The 16,914-nt window shown below is 40.5% G+C and overlaps 1 protein-coding gene across 1 annotated transcript in view; it reads right to left on the minus strand.

Annotated features, from left to right (window-relative positions):
* ERC2 (ELKS/RAB6-interacting/CAST family member 2) overlaps nt 1–16,914 on the minus strand; it is a 937,319-nt gene that overhangs the window by 214,356 nt on the left and 706,049 nt on the right. The window contains exon 15 of the mRNA XM_032592316.1: nt 4,129–4,276. Within this exon, the coding sequence (XP_032448207.1) occupies nt 4,129–4,276 (148 nt within the window). The remainder of the gene's footprint in view (nt 1–4,128; nt 4,277–16,914) is intronic.

Consider the following 16,914-nt stretch of genomic DNA (forward strand, 5'->3'; position numbering starts at 1 on the left):
AAGTGTCAGCACTGCTATGTCTTAGGAGCCCAACCCTGCACTACCAGGTATGTGTGATATGCATAGGTATGGTAGTTGAGTCATGTGGTCTCTCGGAGCCTTGATTTGATCAACTCAAAAATAAGAATGATGCTCTTCTCACTGGGGCAGATAAAATTTCTGTTGTGGATGAATACCCAGCACCCGTCTGAGAGCCTGGCACATAGCAGATATGCAATATGTTGGTTGGTGGATTATGAGGAAAAAGTGAGATAATGTTTGTAAACTTATATTTACATAAAGCACTTGACATAGAGCCTGGCATGTGTCATCCATTCATTCACAAAACAAATATTTATTGAGTGGGTACTATGTGCTTGGCAAAGTGCAATAACTGTGGGGATTGTTAAATGAACTACTGATGTTCAGTCACTGGGAATGTCATGGGCAGTAGAGAAATGTTCTACATGAGATGAGCTGAGCAGAAGGCAGCCTGAAGGGGTGGCATCTCTCATGAGCCAGTCTGCCTCAGTATCCTCACAGAACGTCAGGCAGATGAACCAAAGGCCTTCCCCTCCCGTTGGCCCAGGCATCTGAAAGAGCTCTGCCCTCCCAAGTCACTCATGCAGGTGATGACAGCTGAGGTCTGAGACTCGCTCTCCAAGGGGTACCCTGTCTGATTGACTCTATGTGGACTGCATACACAAACCAAGCAAATTTAATAAGCAGTGTGAGCCTCTTTGGTGCACACTGGGAGTTGAGGTCTACTGTTCCTGACATGTCTCCCCGCTGCTCCCAAGTGCTTGGGCTTCAAGGGAGGGAGACCAAGAAGGCCTAAGTGCTAATGTCTGCAGCTCTTTCTCCCACAGTTCAAGAGTGTCTCAACCAGTTATGACTCCCAGGCTTGTGAAAAATATCAACAATGAAATCAAAATCAAGCTACCTTTGAGGATGGTAGTGATAAAATCAATTAATAGTAGCAGTAGTAATAGAAGCTTACACATATACAGTACCTATTATGTGCCAAGCATATGCAGAGCTTTTTATATACCTTATACTCACAATACTTTGAATTAGGTTATTAGCCCAGTTTACAGACAAGGAAACTGAGGCTCATGAAGGTTTAGTAGTTTTCCCATGATCACACAGCTAACAAGTGCTCAGACAAGAGTCATCCCAAGCAGTCCAACTCTAGATGGTACTAACAATTCAGTTACTGGTTGTATGGTAAAGGGTCTTTTCAAGCATCATGGAATGTACAGCTGTAAAGCCTGGGCAAGGCACCAAACCTCTCTGGACTTTTGGTTCCTTCTCCTATAAGAGTATCAGTGCTTCAGTTTCATTGGGAGTTGATGAGTCAGTGTATGCAAAGCCTTTACAGCCATGCCTGGCATGTGGGGAGAACTCAAGGTATTAGGAAGTATTGATATGATCAAATAGCTTAAGCCTAAGAGCTCTAGGCAGAACCCACTCCTCATGAATAGACAGAGAACATTCTTAAATGGATACTTTGGCATCTACTTCAAGCTTACAAAGATAAGGGGACCCCACAGTTCTAGAACACCCTCCCGCTTGTCACTCTGAATTCCTTTCTGAGCCTCAATCTGGTGGGGCATGTGTAGACTCAGGTGGACTATCTCAGATCCAAGCCCTATTGCTTACAAGCTTTGTGCTTTAGGCTGGTTATTCCACACTCTGAGTCTCAGCTACACTCCCTGGAAAAGGGAGGCAATCCTGCCACCCACACCACAGGGCTGCTGTGAGGACAGTGGGACAAAGCCCCTGAGGGACACTGGATATGCACCCTGGCACAGAGCAAACACTCAATACAAAGGGGGTGCTTTTCCAAGCCAATGAATCATTATCCTTAGAATCATATCATTTACAACAAGGGTACATCAATTCACGTGCTTTTTTTTTCTCTGTTGCCTATAGGGTGTGGGGAAGGATTTCAAATCTAAATCATCAAGGATCCCATCCTTCTCCTTCTGCCTCTTTTTCCACAATAGCCCTTCAGACCCTGCCTTAGTTCAGGCGGGAGCCTAACTCTGCATGGCTGGGGTTTCCCAAATGTGCCCCATGATACCCAAAACCAAGCCCGTCGTGAATAATGAAGGCTTTGTGCAGTTTCCCAGGAGCAAATTGAAGGGCTACACTCAATCCTTCCTGGAATCCAGGAGTGCATTTTCATGATGCTGAGAAAAAAATAGCCTTAAAAAATTCCTTATTGGAAAAATAGAGGGGGGTTTGAGGAGCAAGGTATCTAGGAGACAGAAAGGAAAATATAATCCACTATGCCTGACAGCGAGGCCTCTGGCTGGCTCCACTGGGTAGCCAGAAGAGCTGGCCCCATCGGGTAGCCACCAAATCTGGAACCTTTGACAAATACATAATAAATGAAATCACTTTACAAATCAAGATATAATGCTATCATCTATGGTCTCGGACTTTTTGGCCACCAAGTACTAGCAATCATAAAAAGAGATAAAGGGCAAGGTAGGATGTAGCTGTTATGTACCCCCACCCCCCCATGGTGGGGTCGAGTGTCTCCTTAGCTGCTGACTGACCTGAGACCTTTGGATCATGTATGCATCGTAGCTGGACCCGTGGTACTTGGCCGTAATATCTGGGCTGTAGCCAGCATCACAAGTGCATGGTATATTCGAGCTCAGGGGCTGTTTCCTAGGTCTATATACCTGTGGGAGAAAGCTACAATGGTTAGGTGCAGGAGGGGAGGGAGCAGGGCTCACAGGGAAGGAGTTAGGAGAAAGCAAAGAAGGGGACTTGTCTTGACTTTTTGTGGCCAGGTGGGTGGAAAACCCAGTGTAGAAGATGCACAGCTCCAAACAAAGAGGTCAGATGTAAGCGGTTCCCGACCCCCGGGGCCAGCACTAGCAAGGCATGCTGCTCTATGGAATGACCCCAATGTCTGGCAGTGACTGGGACCCTCCCTCTGCAGGAGAGGGCACCCAGGCATGGCGGTGGTCTCTCTCCCTCAGCAAGGCAGCCCTATGAGAAATGGACTCTGTTTCACGGCCAAAGGATGCCTTTTCCTTCCAAGAGTTGGCCCCGTTGTGAAAGGAAGGGTCTTATTTCTTTGGGCTTCCCTTCCAGTCACCTTGCACACTGGCCCAGATCACCCTAGCAGGCAGAGAGCCAGCCCTCGGGGCTGAAATTGATGTGGACACACTCCATGTGGTACCATGTGGCATTTACAGAGCTTCAGAGCCACATGTGGCCCAAGCTAAGATGTGACAGCCACCTTGTGAGACCACAGACCACTGAGCCATAATATCTGCTGAATTGGTTTTATAATGAAGTTAGAGTCCAAGTGCATATCTTTAACCACGGCTTCCAAAAGTTCCTAAATTATATATGGAGAAGAACTAATGTCTGAAGATTTCAGGAATTATTTCGCAGTACACTTCAAGTGCAATTATGTCTATTTAAGCCACTCACAGAAAACCCTCCAAAAAGAAAAGAACTTTGTGCACAAGACTTTCCCCCTCCTTCCTTTTCCCTCAGAAGAAATACAGTGGCCTAGAGAGGAGGAATAAATGGATAATTGAGTAAATAGGTGATAAAAAAGGATGTTAACTAAATAATGGCTGGGGAGGTCTCCAAGCATAGTCTGGCAGTGCTAGGGGCTGGGGAATATTCCTTAGCTAAAAGGTCCTGAAAGAACTAGCTGAAGAACCAAAGTTGGAAGTATGGAGAGAAAGAAATCTAAAGAACTGGATGAGGAGAGTTATTGATGGGGCCCAGAAAGTAAGCAAGACAGAAGGTAACATTTCCAATGGGAAAGAAGGTGCCCAGAATTTAATTAGTAGTTTCTACGATTTAGTGAGAAGTCATACAAAGTCCACTGGAAGGAAGAGACCTGAGAGTTATATCTGGGAAGATGATGCTAATACAAAAGAAAGGAAAACAGCACTGGCTGCAAACCACACAAGCCCAGGCACATGCACATAAACACAGAAAAGCAGTAAAATGATGTTCTAGCAACAACTCGGGCCAATTCATTCCTACCTGGTTTTAGCTGCTTGAGCCCGCAGGATGGACATGGGAGAATGAAGAGTAGCTAAACCCAGAGAAAGCACGCAAGGCCCCAAACCCAGCAAGACACACCTTTTGTGCAGGAGGCCCCACCTGCTGCTTTAACTGATGCACGAGTCGATCTTTTTCCCGCTTGAGAGCCATGACTTCTTCCTGTGTCTTTTTCTTTTTGGAAGCAGACAATTCCAGCAAGGCAATATTTGCATCTTTTTCACTGATTGCTGCAAGCAGTGCTTCTTGTCTGGTAAAATAAAGATTATTGTGATCATTTTTATGAAATGTAAAAAAAAAAACTTATCATTTATAGTTGAAATGAACCATAGAGCACTGTCTTAATAGGAAGGAATTAAAGACAAAGTAACTCTTTGATTCTCAGAATGGACAAAGTAATTTGGGTCAGAATCCCTGAGACCCATGCACTGCTTCCTCTGAAGGAGCCATCTTTCACTGGCTTCATAGACAAAGCTGCAAATTAGAAATGGAGGGAGTCAATCTGAACACTCACTTCTAGGGTACTTTAATGGATGCAGCCATTCATCCATCCACCCACCCATCCATCCATCTACCCATCTGCCAAGTAAAGTTCTAGGTACTCCAAGACAATCCAACAAAACTGGGCAGCAATTTAAATATCAATATATTTTTTTTCATGCAAGATTTTCTTTTGAAGGCAGGCAGACATATTTAGTAGGGTATCCTTTCCATTTTCAATGTAATTAATGATGCTTTCATGCCATTCCACCAAAAACCATTCCCTCCTCAGTCTTCCTTACCTAGTAATTACACCACCATCTACTGAGTAACCCAAGCTCCAAACCTAGAATTCATCCTTAATTTCTTCCCTCTCTTCTCCAATCAGAGATGATCCATCAACAACTTCAGTAGGTTTTACTCCACGAGACATTCCTTATCTAAACTGATCTACTGCTACCAAACCACTCCCAACCACTAGCATCTACTCCTGCAGCCCACTAGTCTCCGAGGAACAAAGACCACTGGTCTATGTGGAACAAAGACGGGTCATCTTTAAAAACATTATAAATATGGATTCCACCATTATGTTGCTTGCAAAATCCATTGCATCACTCATTAGACTTGAAATCAGACCCTTTACCGATGCCTGTGACTCATTACACCACTGGCCCTAACCACCTCTCTGAGGTCATCTTGTGCCCCTTCTCCTTCTGCATTCATTAGGCTCCAGCTCATTTTGTGCCTGAACTCTTTCTCGTCCTTGAAAATGTTATACTTGTCCTCACCTCATAAGCTTTGCCTTTGCCATACCCTCTGACTGGAATGCCCTCACCTCACACAGGTCCTTACCCTTCAGGTCTCAAATGAAATGTATTTTCCTCAGAAAAGCTCTCGCCAGCCACTTTCCCTAGCAATGTCTCCCTACCTTTCACTTTGTGCCCAAGCCACTGGTCTGTCACATTACACTTTTTCTTCCTATAACTCTCGGTTATTTAAAAGGATCTTAGAGGGATGCCTGGGTGGCTCAGTCAGTTAAGTGTCTGACTCTTGATTTCAGCTCAGGTCATGATCTCAGGGTTGAGGGACTGTGCCATCTTAGGCTCCATGCAATCTCCATGATGGGATTCTCTCTCTCCCTCTCTCTCTGCCCCTCCCCATTCCCCTCTTAAATAAATAGACAGACAGATAGATAGATAGATAGATAGATAGGTCTTAGATATCTATTATTTGTTATCCAGACTTGACACTCCATGATATTGGAACCTCATCTATCTTGTGCACTCTGGCTTCTAGAAGAGTACTGAGTACATAGTAAGTGCCTAAAATATTTGTTCAAGAAATAAGTAATTTTACTTTGTACTTTAAAAAATGTTTGAAGATACCATTGTACAAATCATCCTTTCATTTTTTAAAAAATTATAATGCTTTGACTCCTTAATCTTTGATCATCGTTTACTCAGAGGAGTATTACAGTTGCCTCCTTCCATCTTACAGTTCAATTTTCTGGCAACATCTGTCACAAATTTCAACATGGAGTTTTGGGGGACTATTTCTGACTAGAAAATGGCTCTTCTGGTGTCTTTCATTTAGTCCTTCTTTCCACTGAGGAAGTCTTGTCCCAATCTCCATCACTCCTGCCACATTCTAGATACCCTATAAGACCCCACAGCCCTGGGAAAGCCTCTGTATTGGGTATTTTCTTTGTACACAAGTCCCAGGACTAAAACCTGGTCATGATCCTATTTTGTCTTTTTTTAATTCCCATCACCAGACCAGGCCCCCTCCAGATGTTTGAATAAGATGGTCATTATTTGGATCTCAGAGTTTCCTCCTTTTCACTGCAGGGATTTGTATGGACTTTTCTGGGCCCCACTAATGGCAGGGAGTAGGAGCTTCTGTTGGAGGCTCAGTCAGACATATGAGCAGCAGAAATGTCAGGGAATATGTCCACTTTCCAGAAGAAAGCCAGGGCAGCCTGGACTATCAACAGCAGCATTCAAATCCAGCTTCACACAGCCTGTCTCCTTCTGGATAACATCTTGAGACAGTAGACATGCTTGCCGTTCACAGCTAGTGCATATTTGTACATAAAGTCAAGCCAAAGAGGCTGCACAGCCTTCAAATCAGGGAAAGCCCATTTGCTACCAACTCCAACTTAACTACCACACACCCAAGGTAACTGCAATATTTTATCCCATTCTGCCCCAAATTGAAATGTCCATGTGAGGCTTTTTTTAATCTAAACAACCTAAGAAATCGTTAGTAAGAAAATTGAAGATTGATAGTAAATTATGCTGCATATCTACATTTTTTATAGCTATATGCTGCATTTAAAATGCTGATTTTAAAAAAATGTGAAAATGTCTGTTTGGAGGCAATTCTCCATGTGTCTCATATTTCTGCACATTTTACAAGCAAAGGCACTACCTTTTCTCACAATTATTCCAGAATGTTTGTATAGTGAATACCCTTAGAAGACAGAGGTAGTTTCTCCCTTAGGATCAAAGGGAAGACATGCTTACTGCCCTTGCCTAAGAGTGTGTCCTTCCAGAGCAAAGGGCAGGCATGTTAACTGCCATTATAAAAGAGTCAGATTCCATAAGCAAAGGGTTGTTGTCTTGTAATGCAACCCACTGCATGTACAGCTTTTCATCTGGCCCATCTGCCTTGCCTCCCTGGGACTTGAGGATAGGAGAATTGACATAAATACCCTGATACTGCTCTCTGCACCTTGAGCAATGAAATCTTTTGTTTCTGACCTCAAAGTCTCTGGTCATCTACCATAATCCATGAAACTGAGAGCCAGGCTAACATGCCAGTAGGGAAAAATCTCAAAATCCCTACAGTTCTTGATGTTCATATGTATATGCAAGAAAATCCCCCAAACATAAAAATAGGAAGGACAGACACCAAAATGCTAATAGTCATTATCTCTCATGGTTGTGAAATGGATAAGCTGGTTTTTGCTTTTTTTTTTCTGCTTAAATCTTCCTGCATTCTGTCTCTCTCACAAAATATCATAAGAGTAAACATTAAGAAATTGCAAATAAAACTTTTCAGTCACTAAATAAACTGCAGGTACATGCTTCAAATACTTGGCATATGTGAAATTTGTTCATTCTCCCATCAAGGTATTTATGTTCCCTCTGTCCCTCTTACTCTTCATGCATAGGTAAGTGCACATACACATACACATACTTTAACGTACACACATTCTGGTACAGTCTACATCATCTCCCACTTGGACAGTTGTAATCATTGTCAAAGTAGGCTCCCTGTGTTCACTTTTATGCTCCTCTGTCCTATAGTCCCTTTTAATCCATTTTCCTCTTTCAGGTCAATATTCAGAATTACACAGCTTTAAAAACTGTTAAAAAGTCATCATCAATCTAAAGAATGACCCTCCTAAACTCCTTTTGCCCCATAATTCTATAATTTAGGCTTTTCCAAACCTAACACTTATTTCTTTGCTTGTAATATCATTGAAAGTCCCAATGAATTATTTTCTAATTATCTGTCAATCCGAAAACTGTCGATCACAAAACATGTATCAATTCCTAATTCTCTACAGATGATACTACTAAACATAGCCCCAAATACTATTATTATTATTATTATACTCAAAATACATTTAAAATCATCTTTATAAAAGTACATTTAAAACCACTACTCATCAACATAATTAATATTCATAGAAAATAACCCATTTTGTTCTTTGTAATATTTTCCTTAATTTTTTTATTTTGTTTTGTTTGGTTTTGGCTAACAAATCTGTTTTATGAATACTGGTATTATACAATCATAGAACTCTGTTATTAGTGTAACAAGGACACACAGACTCATTTATTTTGTTTTTAAAGTTTATTATTTTGAGAGAGAGGGAGTGTGTGTGTGTGTGTGTGTGTGCATGTGCATGTGTGTGAGTGGAGGACGGGCAGAGGGAGAATCCCAAGCAGGCTCTGCACTGCTCTGGGCTCAAACTCAGGAGCCGTGAGATCATGAACTGAGTTGAAATCAAGTCAGATGCTTAACCAACTGAGGCACCCTGGCACCCAGGCATCCTTAGAAACCCTCATTTAAATATTATCCATAACTATGATAATTTCTCTTAAAATAACCTGATTGAAACCTACATTAAATAACTCTAGTCTATTTAAACCAAATAGTAATTGGTAGAAAAGTATATAAAGCTAGAAAAATATGAATACTTCACACTTCAAGATATTTGGAGAGGGGCGCCTGGGTGGCGCAGTCGGTTAAGCGTCCGACTTCAGCCAGGTCACGATCTCGCGGTCCGTGAGTTCGAGCCCCGCGTCAGGCTCTGGGCTGATGGCTCGGAGCCTGGAGCCTGTTTCCGATTCTGTGTCTCCCTCTCTCTCTGCCCCTCCCCCGCTCATGCTCTGTCTCTCTCTGTCCCAAAAATAAATAAACGTTGAAAAAAAAAATTTAAGCATAAATTTTCAAAAAAAAAAAAAAAAAAGATATTTGGAGAGATGTTCTAACTCTGTTAAGGCTGTATCTGGCCATTACCTATTTGTACAGGGATGCCAGGCAAACCAAACTCTTGTAGGCTGATACAACCATTCCATTTGTGTGTGTGTGTGGTTTTTTAATTTTTTTAATGTTTATTTATTATTGAGAGAAAGAGCACGAGCAGGGAAGGGGCAGAGAGAGGGGGAGACACAGAATCTGAAGCAGGTTCCAGGCTCTGAGCTGTCAGCATAGAGCCTGATGTGGGGCTCGAACTCACAGACCGTGAGATCATGACCTGAACTGAAGTTGGACACTCAACCAACTGAGCCACCCAGGCGCCCCCATTTGTATTTTTTTTAAGCAATAAGATTTATAAAATGAGTTTTAAATAATTCTTTATAAAGCTGATACATTTCAACTAATAATTTAAATTGCTGTTAGCTAATTCTGCACAGTTATGGATCTTTATTATTCCTGCATTAGAAGTCAGGGGCTTTTTGAGGGTAAGGGATACTGAACATACACCTTTTTAAAGATGAAGTTCATTTGCCAGCCCTGTATCAGAGTCTACACTTTTTGCAATTCCCATAAGGAAATTTGATAATACATCTACTTAAAGCACCTTATGACAAATACTTTACTGAAAATAATGGTAAACATTGTAATAAATCAGGAAGCTTAAATGTTGCCCCCCCCCCTTTTTTTTCCAATAGGGAATTCTGATTCAGCCTTTCAAAGTCTGGGAAAACTGAAATATTTGCAGTTTTAATGCCTCTTTTACATCTACATCTTTTAAAAAGTGTTTAAGCATAAAGGGTATATCCATGACAAGACATTTGGATATAAACTGGAAACACAAAGAAAACTTATTATTTCCTCCATCAAGTGAATCACATTCTAGATTCAAGACCAGATTTACATTGCTTCAGAAATTGTTACAGTCCCATCAACCTGAGGAAAGTTTCTATAAGTCTAAAATCACCTTCAGCACTTAAACTGTCCTTTCTGTTCACAGAAACACGAAAAGAACATATTTCCTCATCTTTAGATAGTTAGTGGGGTTAAGTATATGCCAAAGGCTTGCAATGTTATCTTTAGAACACTGAAATGCTTCAGTATACAATTACTAAGGTGATCTGTCTATGCCCTAAGATGTAGCTTAAAATATGAAAAGGAAGCCCAAATAAGCTAGAAAGGAAGATAAGATAATGCAAAGAGAAATAAATCTATAAGAGTCTGCTGAATGCCAAACTAAGAAAGGGGACTATAGACAGCATTTTATCAAAGTGCAGCCTAAACAAACGTCAAAGGGAATAATTTCTTTAACAAATATGGGCAACAATGAAGTAAAAAAGGGGGGGGGGAATTCTGTGCCCTCACACACATTTAGTCAGGGTTAACAATGGATAAAAATATGTGCAAGAACACATTTAATAACCCTATGCTGTCATTCAGTTTGTAGGAGGTAGTCAAGATACAGCTAATAAAACACCAAAAAAAATGGTTTTAGCCACCCTGAAAAAAAAGAAAAAAAACCTCAATGGAATAAAACAAAAGAGGACCGAAGGGTGTCTCCCACCAAGATAAATGCCTTCTTTTGAGTGTTGCCTGTGGCTAACCTTCTCAAAGAGAGCTGCAGAATCCTCTGATGGTAATACATCACTACATCACTTATCACAGTCAATTTAAAAGGGAGCTTTATAAACATTTCTATTTCACTCCCTGTTGCTGTCGCTCTATTAATGATGACTTGAGCTCTGAGAGAGGGTCCAGAATTAATTTTAGGAATTGTAAATGAGGCAGTCCAATTAGGAACTGTTATAAATTGGATGGGGGAAAAGCATTAACACATTTTTTTTCTTGAGGGCTCTTGTTTTAGTTAGCCGGCCCATCTTTAGGAACACATTCAATTACAAAAGCAGATGCTTAAAAAACGCATTCCATTAAGAAATGTTTGGATAATGACATGTAGGGGAGAACCTACATTATGTATGGTGCTCAGCCCGCAGTCATGTTCTAATCATACTGTGGGAAAAAAAATTCCGCTCAATCAACTTTTCCCAGTTAATTACTGTTTTCTTTCCCTCATGACCCTGAATCTTCAACCGTAAGTTCAGTAGGAGGTGACTTAAGACAGACGGTGACGAAAGATCCTGTTCAAAACAGCCTCTCTCTAACCCCTAGGGTGAGGATGGGTGGAGGTTTGCTGTGATCAACCTGGGGATAGATGCTCCTTTGCCTAAATTTTAAAAGCAGGATTTTTAAAAAAGCATCTTGAGAAAGAAAAGTCTTGTGATATCAATTAATATCAACACTACCCACCAGCAGAATGATGGATTGTGTACACAGAAGGGCCCACGCAGAAAGCAAAGCTGCTCACACAAGGTGGGGCCCACAGGGTGAGATATATTTGAACAACCACAAGTTCCGGCAAGGACAAAGAACAGACCAGATTTGTAAAGGCCAGGCTTTGGCAGCCCAGACTTCTTAATGCGGTTTACTTTCTGTTGCCCACCTAAAACTGACCTCAAGAAATAGTTTACTCCAATTATGGAGAATTTTGTCTTTGAAAACTAATAGCACATGACTGGAATTTCCTAACGCAGGGGCCATGAAGTCTTATGGAAGCTCTTTGCTCCATGCAGCAGCTTCTATCCCCCTACTCACTCAGGACGTGACCTAGGTAGGGACCTGGCCCATCCTTGGATTCCTCCAAGTGCAGCTAGGCCAGGAAGCTCTGAAGTGGCAACACAGAGTGCTTCAGGACACTAAGATGGCAAATGCTGGTACCACTTGGCATCTTGCTACAAATAGGTATCTGGGAGTCTGAGGCCAACTTTTCTGATATAGACAAGGTCCAAGGCCAGAGTAGGATCAGTGCCAGGAAGAGCTACTACCCTCATCTTAAACTGCTCTCTCCATTCCCATCCCTTGAGAGAAGTGATAAAAAGGCAATGAGGGATGGGAGAAGCCCCTCTTGGAGTCCTGGTAGAAGACATGAGTGTGATATATTACGGAGTACTGTGTCACACACACACACACACCCACACACACACCAGAGATATGAAAATACTTATTTTGATTACTGTAGCCTATTATGATTTCTTGGAACTTACCTACACAAATAAAATATCACTCACATCATTAAGATTTGATTATGGTACTTGATTAAGGTACTTGATTTAGTACCTGAGCTTTGGAATCAAATATATCTGGGTTTGAATCTCAGCAATATCTGTTGTTTCTGTGACCCTGGGAAAGTTACTTAATGACTCTGAAAGTTAGATGTCTTCACAATTGAACTAAGAAGGATGATAGTAACTCTCTCTTCAATCTTTGTGAGAGTTAAATGTGATAATGAATGTAAAGATTCTGTTCAGTGCTTGACGTGACCATACAAATGTTAGCCAATTATTTATTATTACACAACATAGATCCCACCAAATGTAAAGATTCAAGTTTTGCATTATTTTCTATCAGGCTCCCCTTTATACTAAACATTCTACACATGCCAGTGGGTTTCTAATTTTCAAGACTGACTCTGAAATTGGTTTCTGTTAGGTTGCACATTTGACTTTTATGAAATGGGGTGTGTTTTGCAAACAAATTAGTGATTTATTGATTGATTTAAATTTTGGTTATTTAACATACAATGAAATAATCGTTTCAGGAGAATTCAATGATTCATCACCTACATTCAACACCCAGTGCTCATCACTCATCTAGAGTCCATCTCCCACCCACCTCCCTCCATCAACCCTCAGTTTGTCCTCTATCATTGAGTCTCTTGTGGTTTGTTGCCCTCTCTCCTCTTCCCTCTGCTTCCCATATGTTCCTTTGTTTCATTTCTTAAATTCCACATATGAGTGAAATCATATGGTATTTGTCTTTCTCTGATTGACTGATTTCACTTAATAGCCTAATACATTCTAGCTCCATCCATACCATTTCAAATGGCCAAGACTTCATTCTTTTTGATGGTTGAGTAATATTCCATATATATATATATATATATATATATATATGCACACACACATATATAAAACGTGTGTACACATGCACACCAAACACATCTTTATCCATTCATCAGTCAATGGACATTTGGTTCCCTCTATAGTTTGGCTATTGTTGGTAATGCTGCTATAAACAGTGGGGTTCATGTACCCCTTTGAATCTGTATTTTTGTGTCCTTTGGGCAAATACCTAATAGTGTAATTGCTTGATTGTAGGGTAGTTCTATTTTTACATTCTTGAGGAATATCCAGAATGTTCTCCAGAATGGCTGCACCAGTTTGCATTCCCACCAACAGTGCAAGAGGATTCCCTTCTCTCTGCATCCTTGCCAACACCTGTTGTTTCTTATGTTGTTGATTTCAACCATTCTGAGAAGTGTGAGGTGGTATCTCATTGTGGTTTTGATTTGTATTTCCCTGATGATGAGTGATGTGGAGCATCTTTTCATGTGTCTGTTAGCCATCTGGATATCTTCTTTGGAAAAGTGTCTATTTATGTCTTCTGTTCATTTCTTAACTGGGTTGTTTGTTTTTTGTGCGTTGAGTTTGGCAAGTTCCTTATAGATTTTAGATACTAACCCTTTATCTGATATATCATTTGCAAATATCTTCTCCCATTCCATAGACTGTCTTTTAGTTTCAATGATTGTTTCCTTTACCGTGCAGAAGCTTTTTATCTTGATGAAGTCCCAATAGTTCATGTTTGCTTTTGTTTTCCTTGCCTTTGGTGATGTGTCTAATAAGAAGTTCACAAATAAATTTAAAGGAGAACATAAAGCTTGAGTATTAACACAGTTCGTTCATCATAGAGGAGTTGCATCCTAGGCCAGCCAGGTCTGACTTGCAATAACTGTTCAATATCATTCCATCCAAACTGATAGGAAAGGCTGCACAAAAGTGGGCAAGATGTGATTTCATGCTGCATGAGAAATGGAAATGTGTTTTGAAAGGTGACCTTTTAAAAGTCAAGGTCAAGTGCAAAATCTAACCAAAGTCAAACAACTTCAAACAAAAATTCTTCCATTAAAAAAAAAAACTTAAAGAAATGGTAAATTTTGAAGGCAGAGAGTGCAAGTGAAATGAAGAGCCTCTGACCCTTCAGCAGGCACACCAGGCACACACACTAGCACACCCGGCGTTAATGTATAGTTCTCATTCATTCTCATTCAGTGATGAGAAGGCTTCTCTCTTGACCACTTAACTCTGCCAATGTAGCTTTCAATGTGAAATACACCCAATCAGACTCCCTGGAGGTATTATTGGTGACTGATAATAAGAAAACTAAATACATCTAGACTTCACTGTGGGCCAGAGCTTTGCCCAGCACCCACCTAAACTAAACCTACTGTCCATGGGTGATTAGTTACTGTCAAGACACTTTCCTTATCACGTTAACTTTTTGGTTGGAAATGAATAATTTCCAGAAAATAAGTCACTGATCTTATATCTATATATCTATATATATAATATATAGATAATATATATAATATATAGATAATATATAATATACATAACATATAATATATAATATATATAACATATATATAATATATATTATATATACCCCCCAAGATAATATATTTCAATTTTCCCTCTACTGTATATTTAAGGCTGCTAAGATTTGTTAGTAAGTCTTTGCACAGAGCAGCAAATTGCCCTCCTACATCTTGAACTAAATATTTCCCTTCTTAATTTGAAATTTTTGTGTTAAATCAAACCTCCCTTTATTTATGCTTACATGGAATAGAATATTCCCATAGGCTAAATTATAATGAAAAACAAAACAGATCGTCATGTCATTGCTGTAAGAGGAATATGAACAGAAGGGGGCACATTCCAGAATTTTGTTAATGCAACATTTGAAGAAAATTGAATTAGGTTCTATAAAGCAGAACTTTGTAGAAAGAAGTAAAAAAAAAATTAAGTTGGGTGGAAGCAGCTCCATTGTGAAAGTTACTATTCACAGGAAGGAAAAAGGCAGTGCTGCTTCTACACTGGGGGAAGGGAACAGAGTGGTGTGTCTGTATGTGCCGTGGGTAACTGTAGCAGCCAGCAAAAAGCAGGTTTCCAGAAGGGGCAGGAAGCCATGATATCTGATATGGAGGAGAAGTAAACAGATTCCCATCAACTTGAGCTGTTCTCCCTTGCTGTGCCTGCCACAGAAACTGCACAGCAATTTGGGACAACCGATAGGAATCCTCCTTTGGTAAGCTGATGGCTTTTAAAGAGATTTCAAAGATGTAATTCCTCAAGTAAATCTCTTTGAGAAGTCTGGATTTTAGGTCTGCCATCTCGTGGCCACTGCAATAAATACTGCCTTTTTCCATTTTTTCCCAAAGTAATTACATCTCTACCATCTACATTCTAAAAGAGTACCACAGAGGGTGGTTATTAACAAAATAAACATTAGCCACAGAAGCGCTCCATGATGCATAAGGAGCCACCGGGCATTTCACATTCTGATCCTCCTTCCGCACACGTTTTTCTTGAGGGAAGCCTAGATTGAAATTATCATTTATCAAATTATCAAATAAACATTCAGTATAGGATTGGCCCTGCTGAGAACTTTGTTAATAGGTGACAGGCATATTTTATGTGTTTTTTTTTCTTTTAAGAGAAAATTTCAGGGCACCTGGGTGGCTCAGTCATTTAAGCAACCAACTCTTGATTTCAGCTTGGGTTATGATCTCACAGTTCGCCCACATCGGGCTCTGTGCTAACACTGCAGAGCCTGCTGGGGGTTCTCACTCTCTCCTCTCTCTCTCTGCCCATCCCCTGCTCATGCTCTTTCTCTGTCTCAAAATAAATAAATAAACTTTAAAAAAGAGAGAGAAAACTTCATGGACACATAGTTGCTTTCAAACAAATGAAAGTCTCAGCATTTCTGTACCTGTCATACATGAATTTGCTTTGAGAAGATACAGAATAAAATAGATTGTAAATCCAAAGGGGATTCATACCTGAAACCTAGGATGATACGTTTTTTCTGGAAAAAACTTAAAGTCTAAATGACAGAGATTAGAAATACACACTTTAACACCGTGAAGAAAAAAAGTGAGACCAGATTTATAGCAGTTATATGTTGGTAAGAAATTGCTAAAATGCTGCCATGAAAACACACTGAGTCTGTCTAAGGCACACTCACTAACCACTCGTTGCAGGTGTCAATGGGAGACAGAGCAAATGATGTGGCTACTCTCCGCAAGGTCTCACTGATGAATGATAAGCTCTAAACTAAAAAGAGATGCAAAAGCATATTCCACAGCCACAAATTAATTTCAGAGCCCAAACTACAGGAGTATAAAACTATGCATACACATACATACACCTGAAGTATTCCATTGCTAAGCAACTAATTTAAAAGACATACACAATGAGGTGCTACAAAGATCAGCCAGTGAACCCAGAAATAATGACAAGTTACATCTGTTAGTTACCCGAAATTTCTGAATTCATGAATATAATATATGGGACACTACCAGCATGCTGCTTCTCAGAGGTGGAGGGAACGTGAAACCAGACAGCGGATGCAGAATGAAAGAGTCTGGTAAACTACCTGAAAGCACTCCACATCTGGAAAGAATCGTGGGGGAACCAGCCCAAGACACAATGGTATAGAAAGCAGTCTCAGATTTACAGTATGGGTGGCCTTGTGGCTCATGGAAGTGAAATTTCCAGTTCGGGAGGAGCGATCGCTTAGAAGCAGGAGTATTTCTGATGTGAAATTAGGATGTCCACTCCCAAGAAACTTGAGTGGACATGTTCCTCTGGGGTGGCTGTTTACTGACCACACAAGTAAGAATAAACCAACCAGATGATCAGAGTCCAGTTCTTCAATTCTTTGAACACGTATCAACTGAGTGCCCACTGCATACCAGGTATCAGGGAGGAAAGGACAAAGAAGACAGCCACAACTCTT

The sequence above is a fragment of the Lynx canadensis genome, chromosome A2, assembly GCF_007474595.2.
Source record: "Lynx canadensis isolate LIC74 chromosome A2, mLynCan4.pri.v2, whole genome shotgun sequence".
Taxonomy (NCBI): Eukaryota; Metazoa; Chordata; class Mammalia; order Carnivora; family Felidae; genus Lynx; species Lynx canadensis.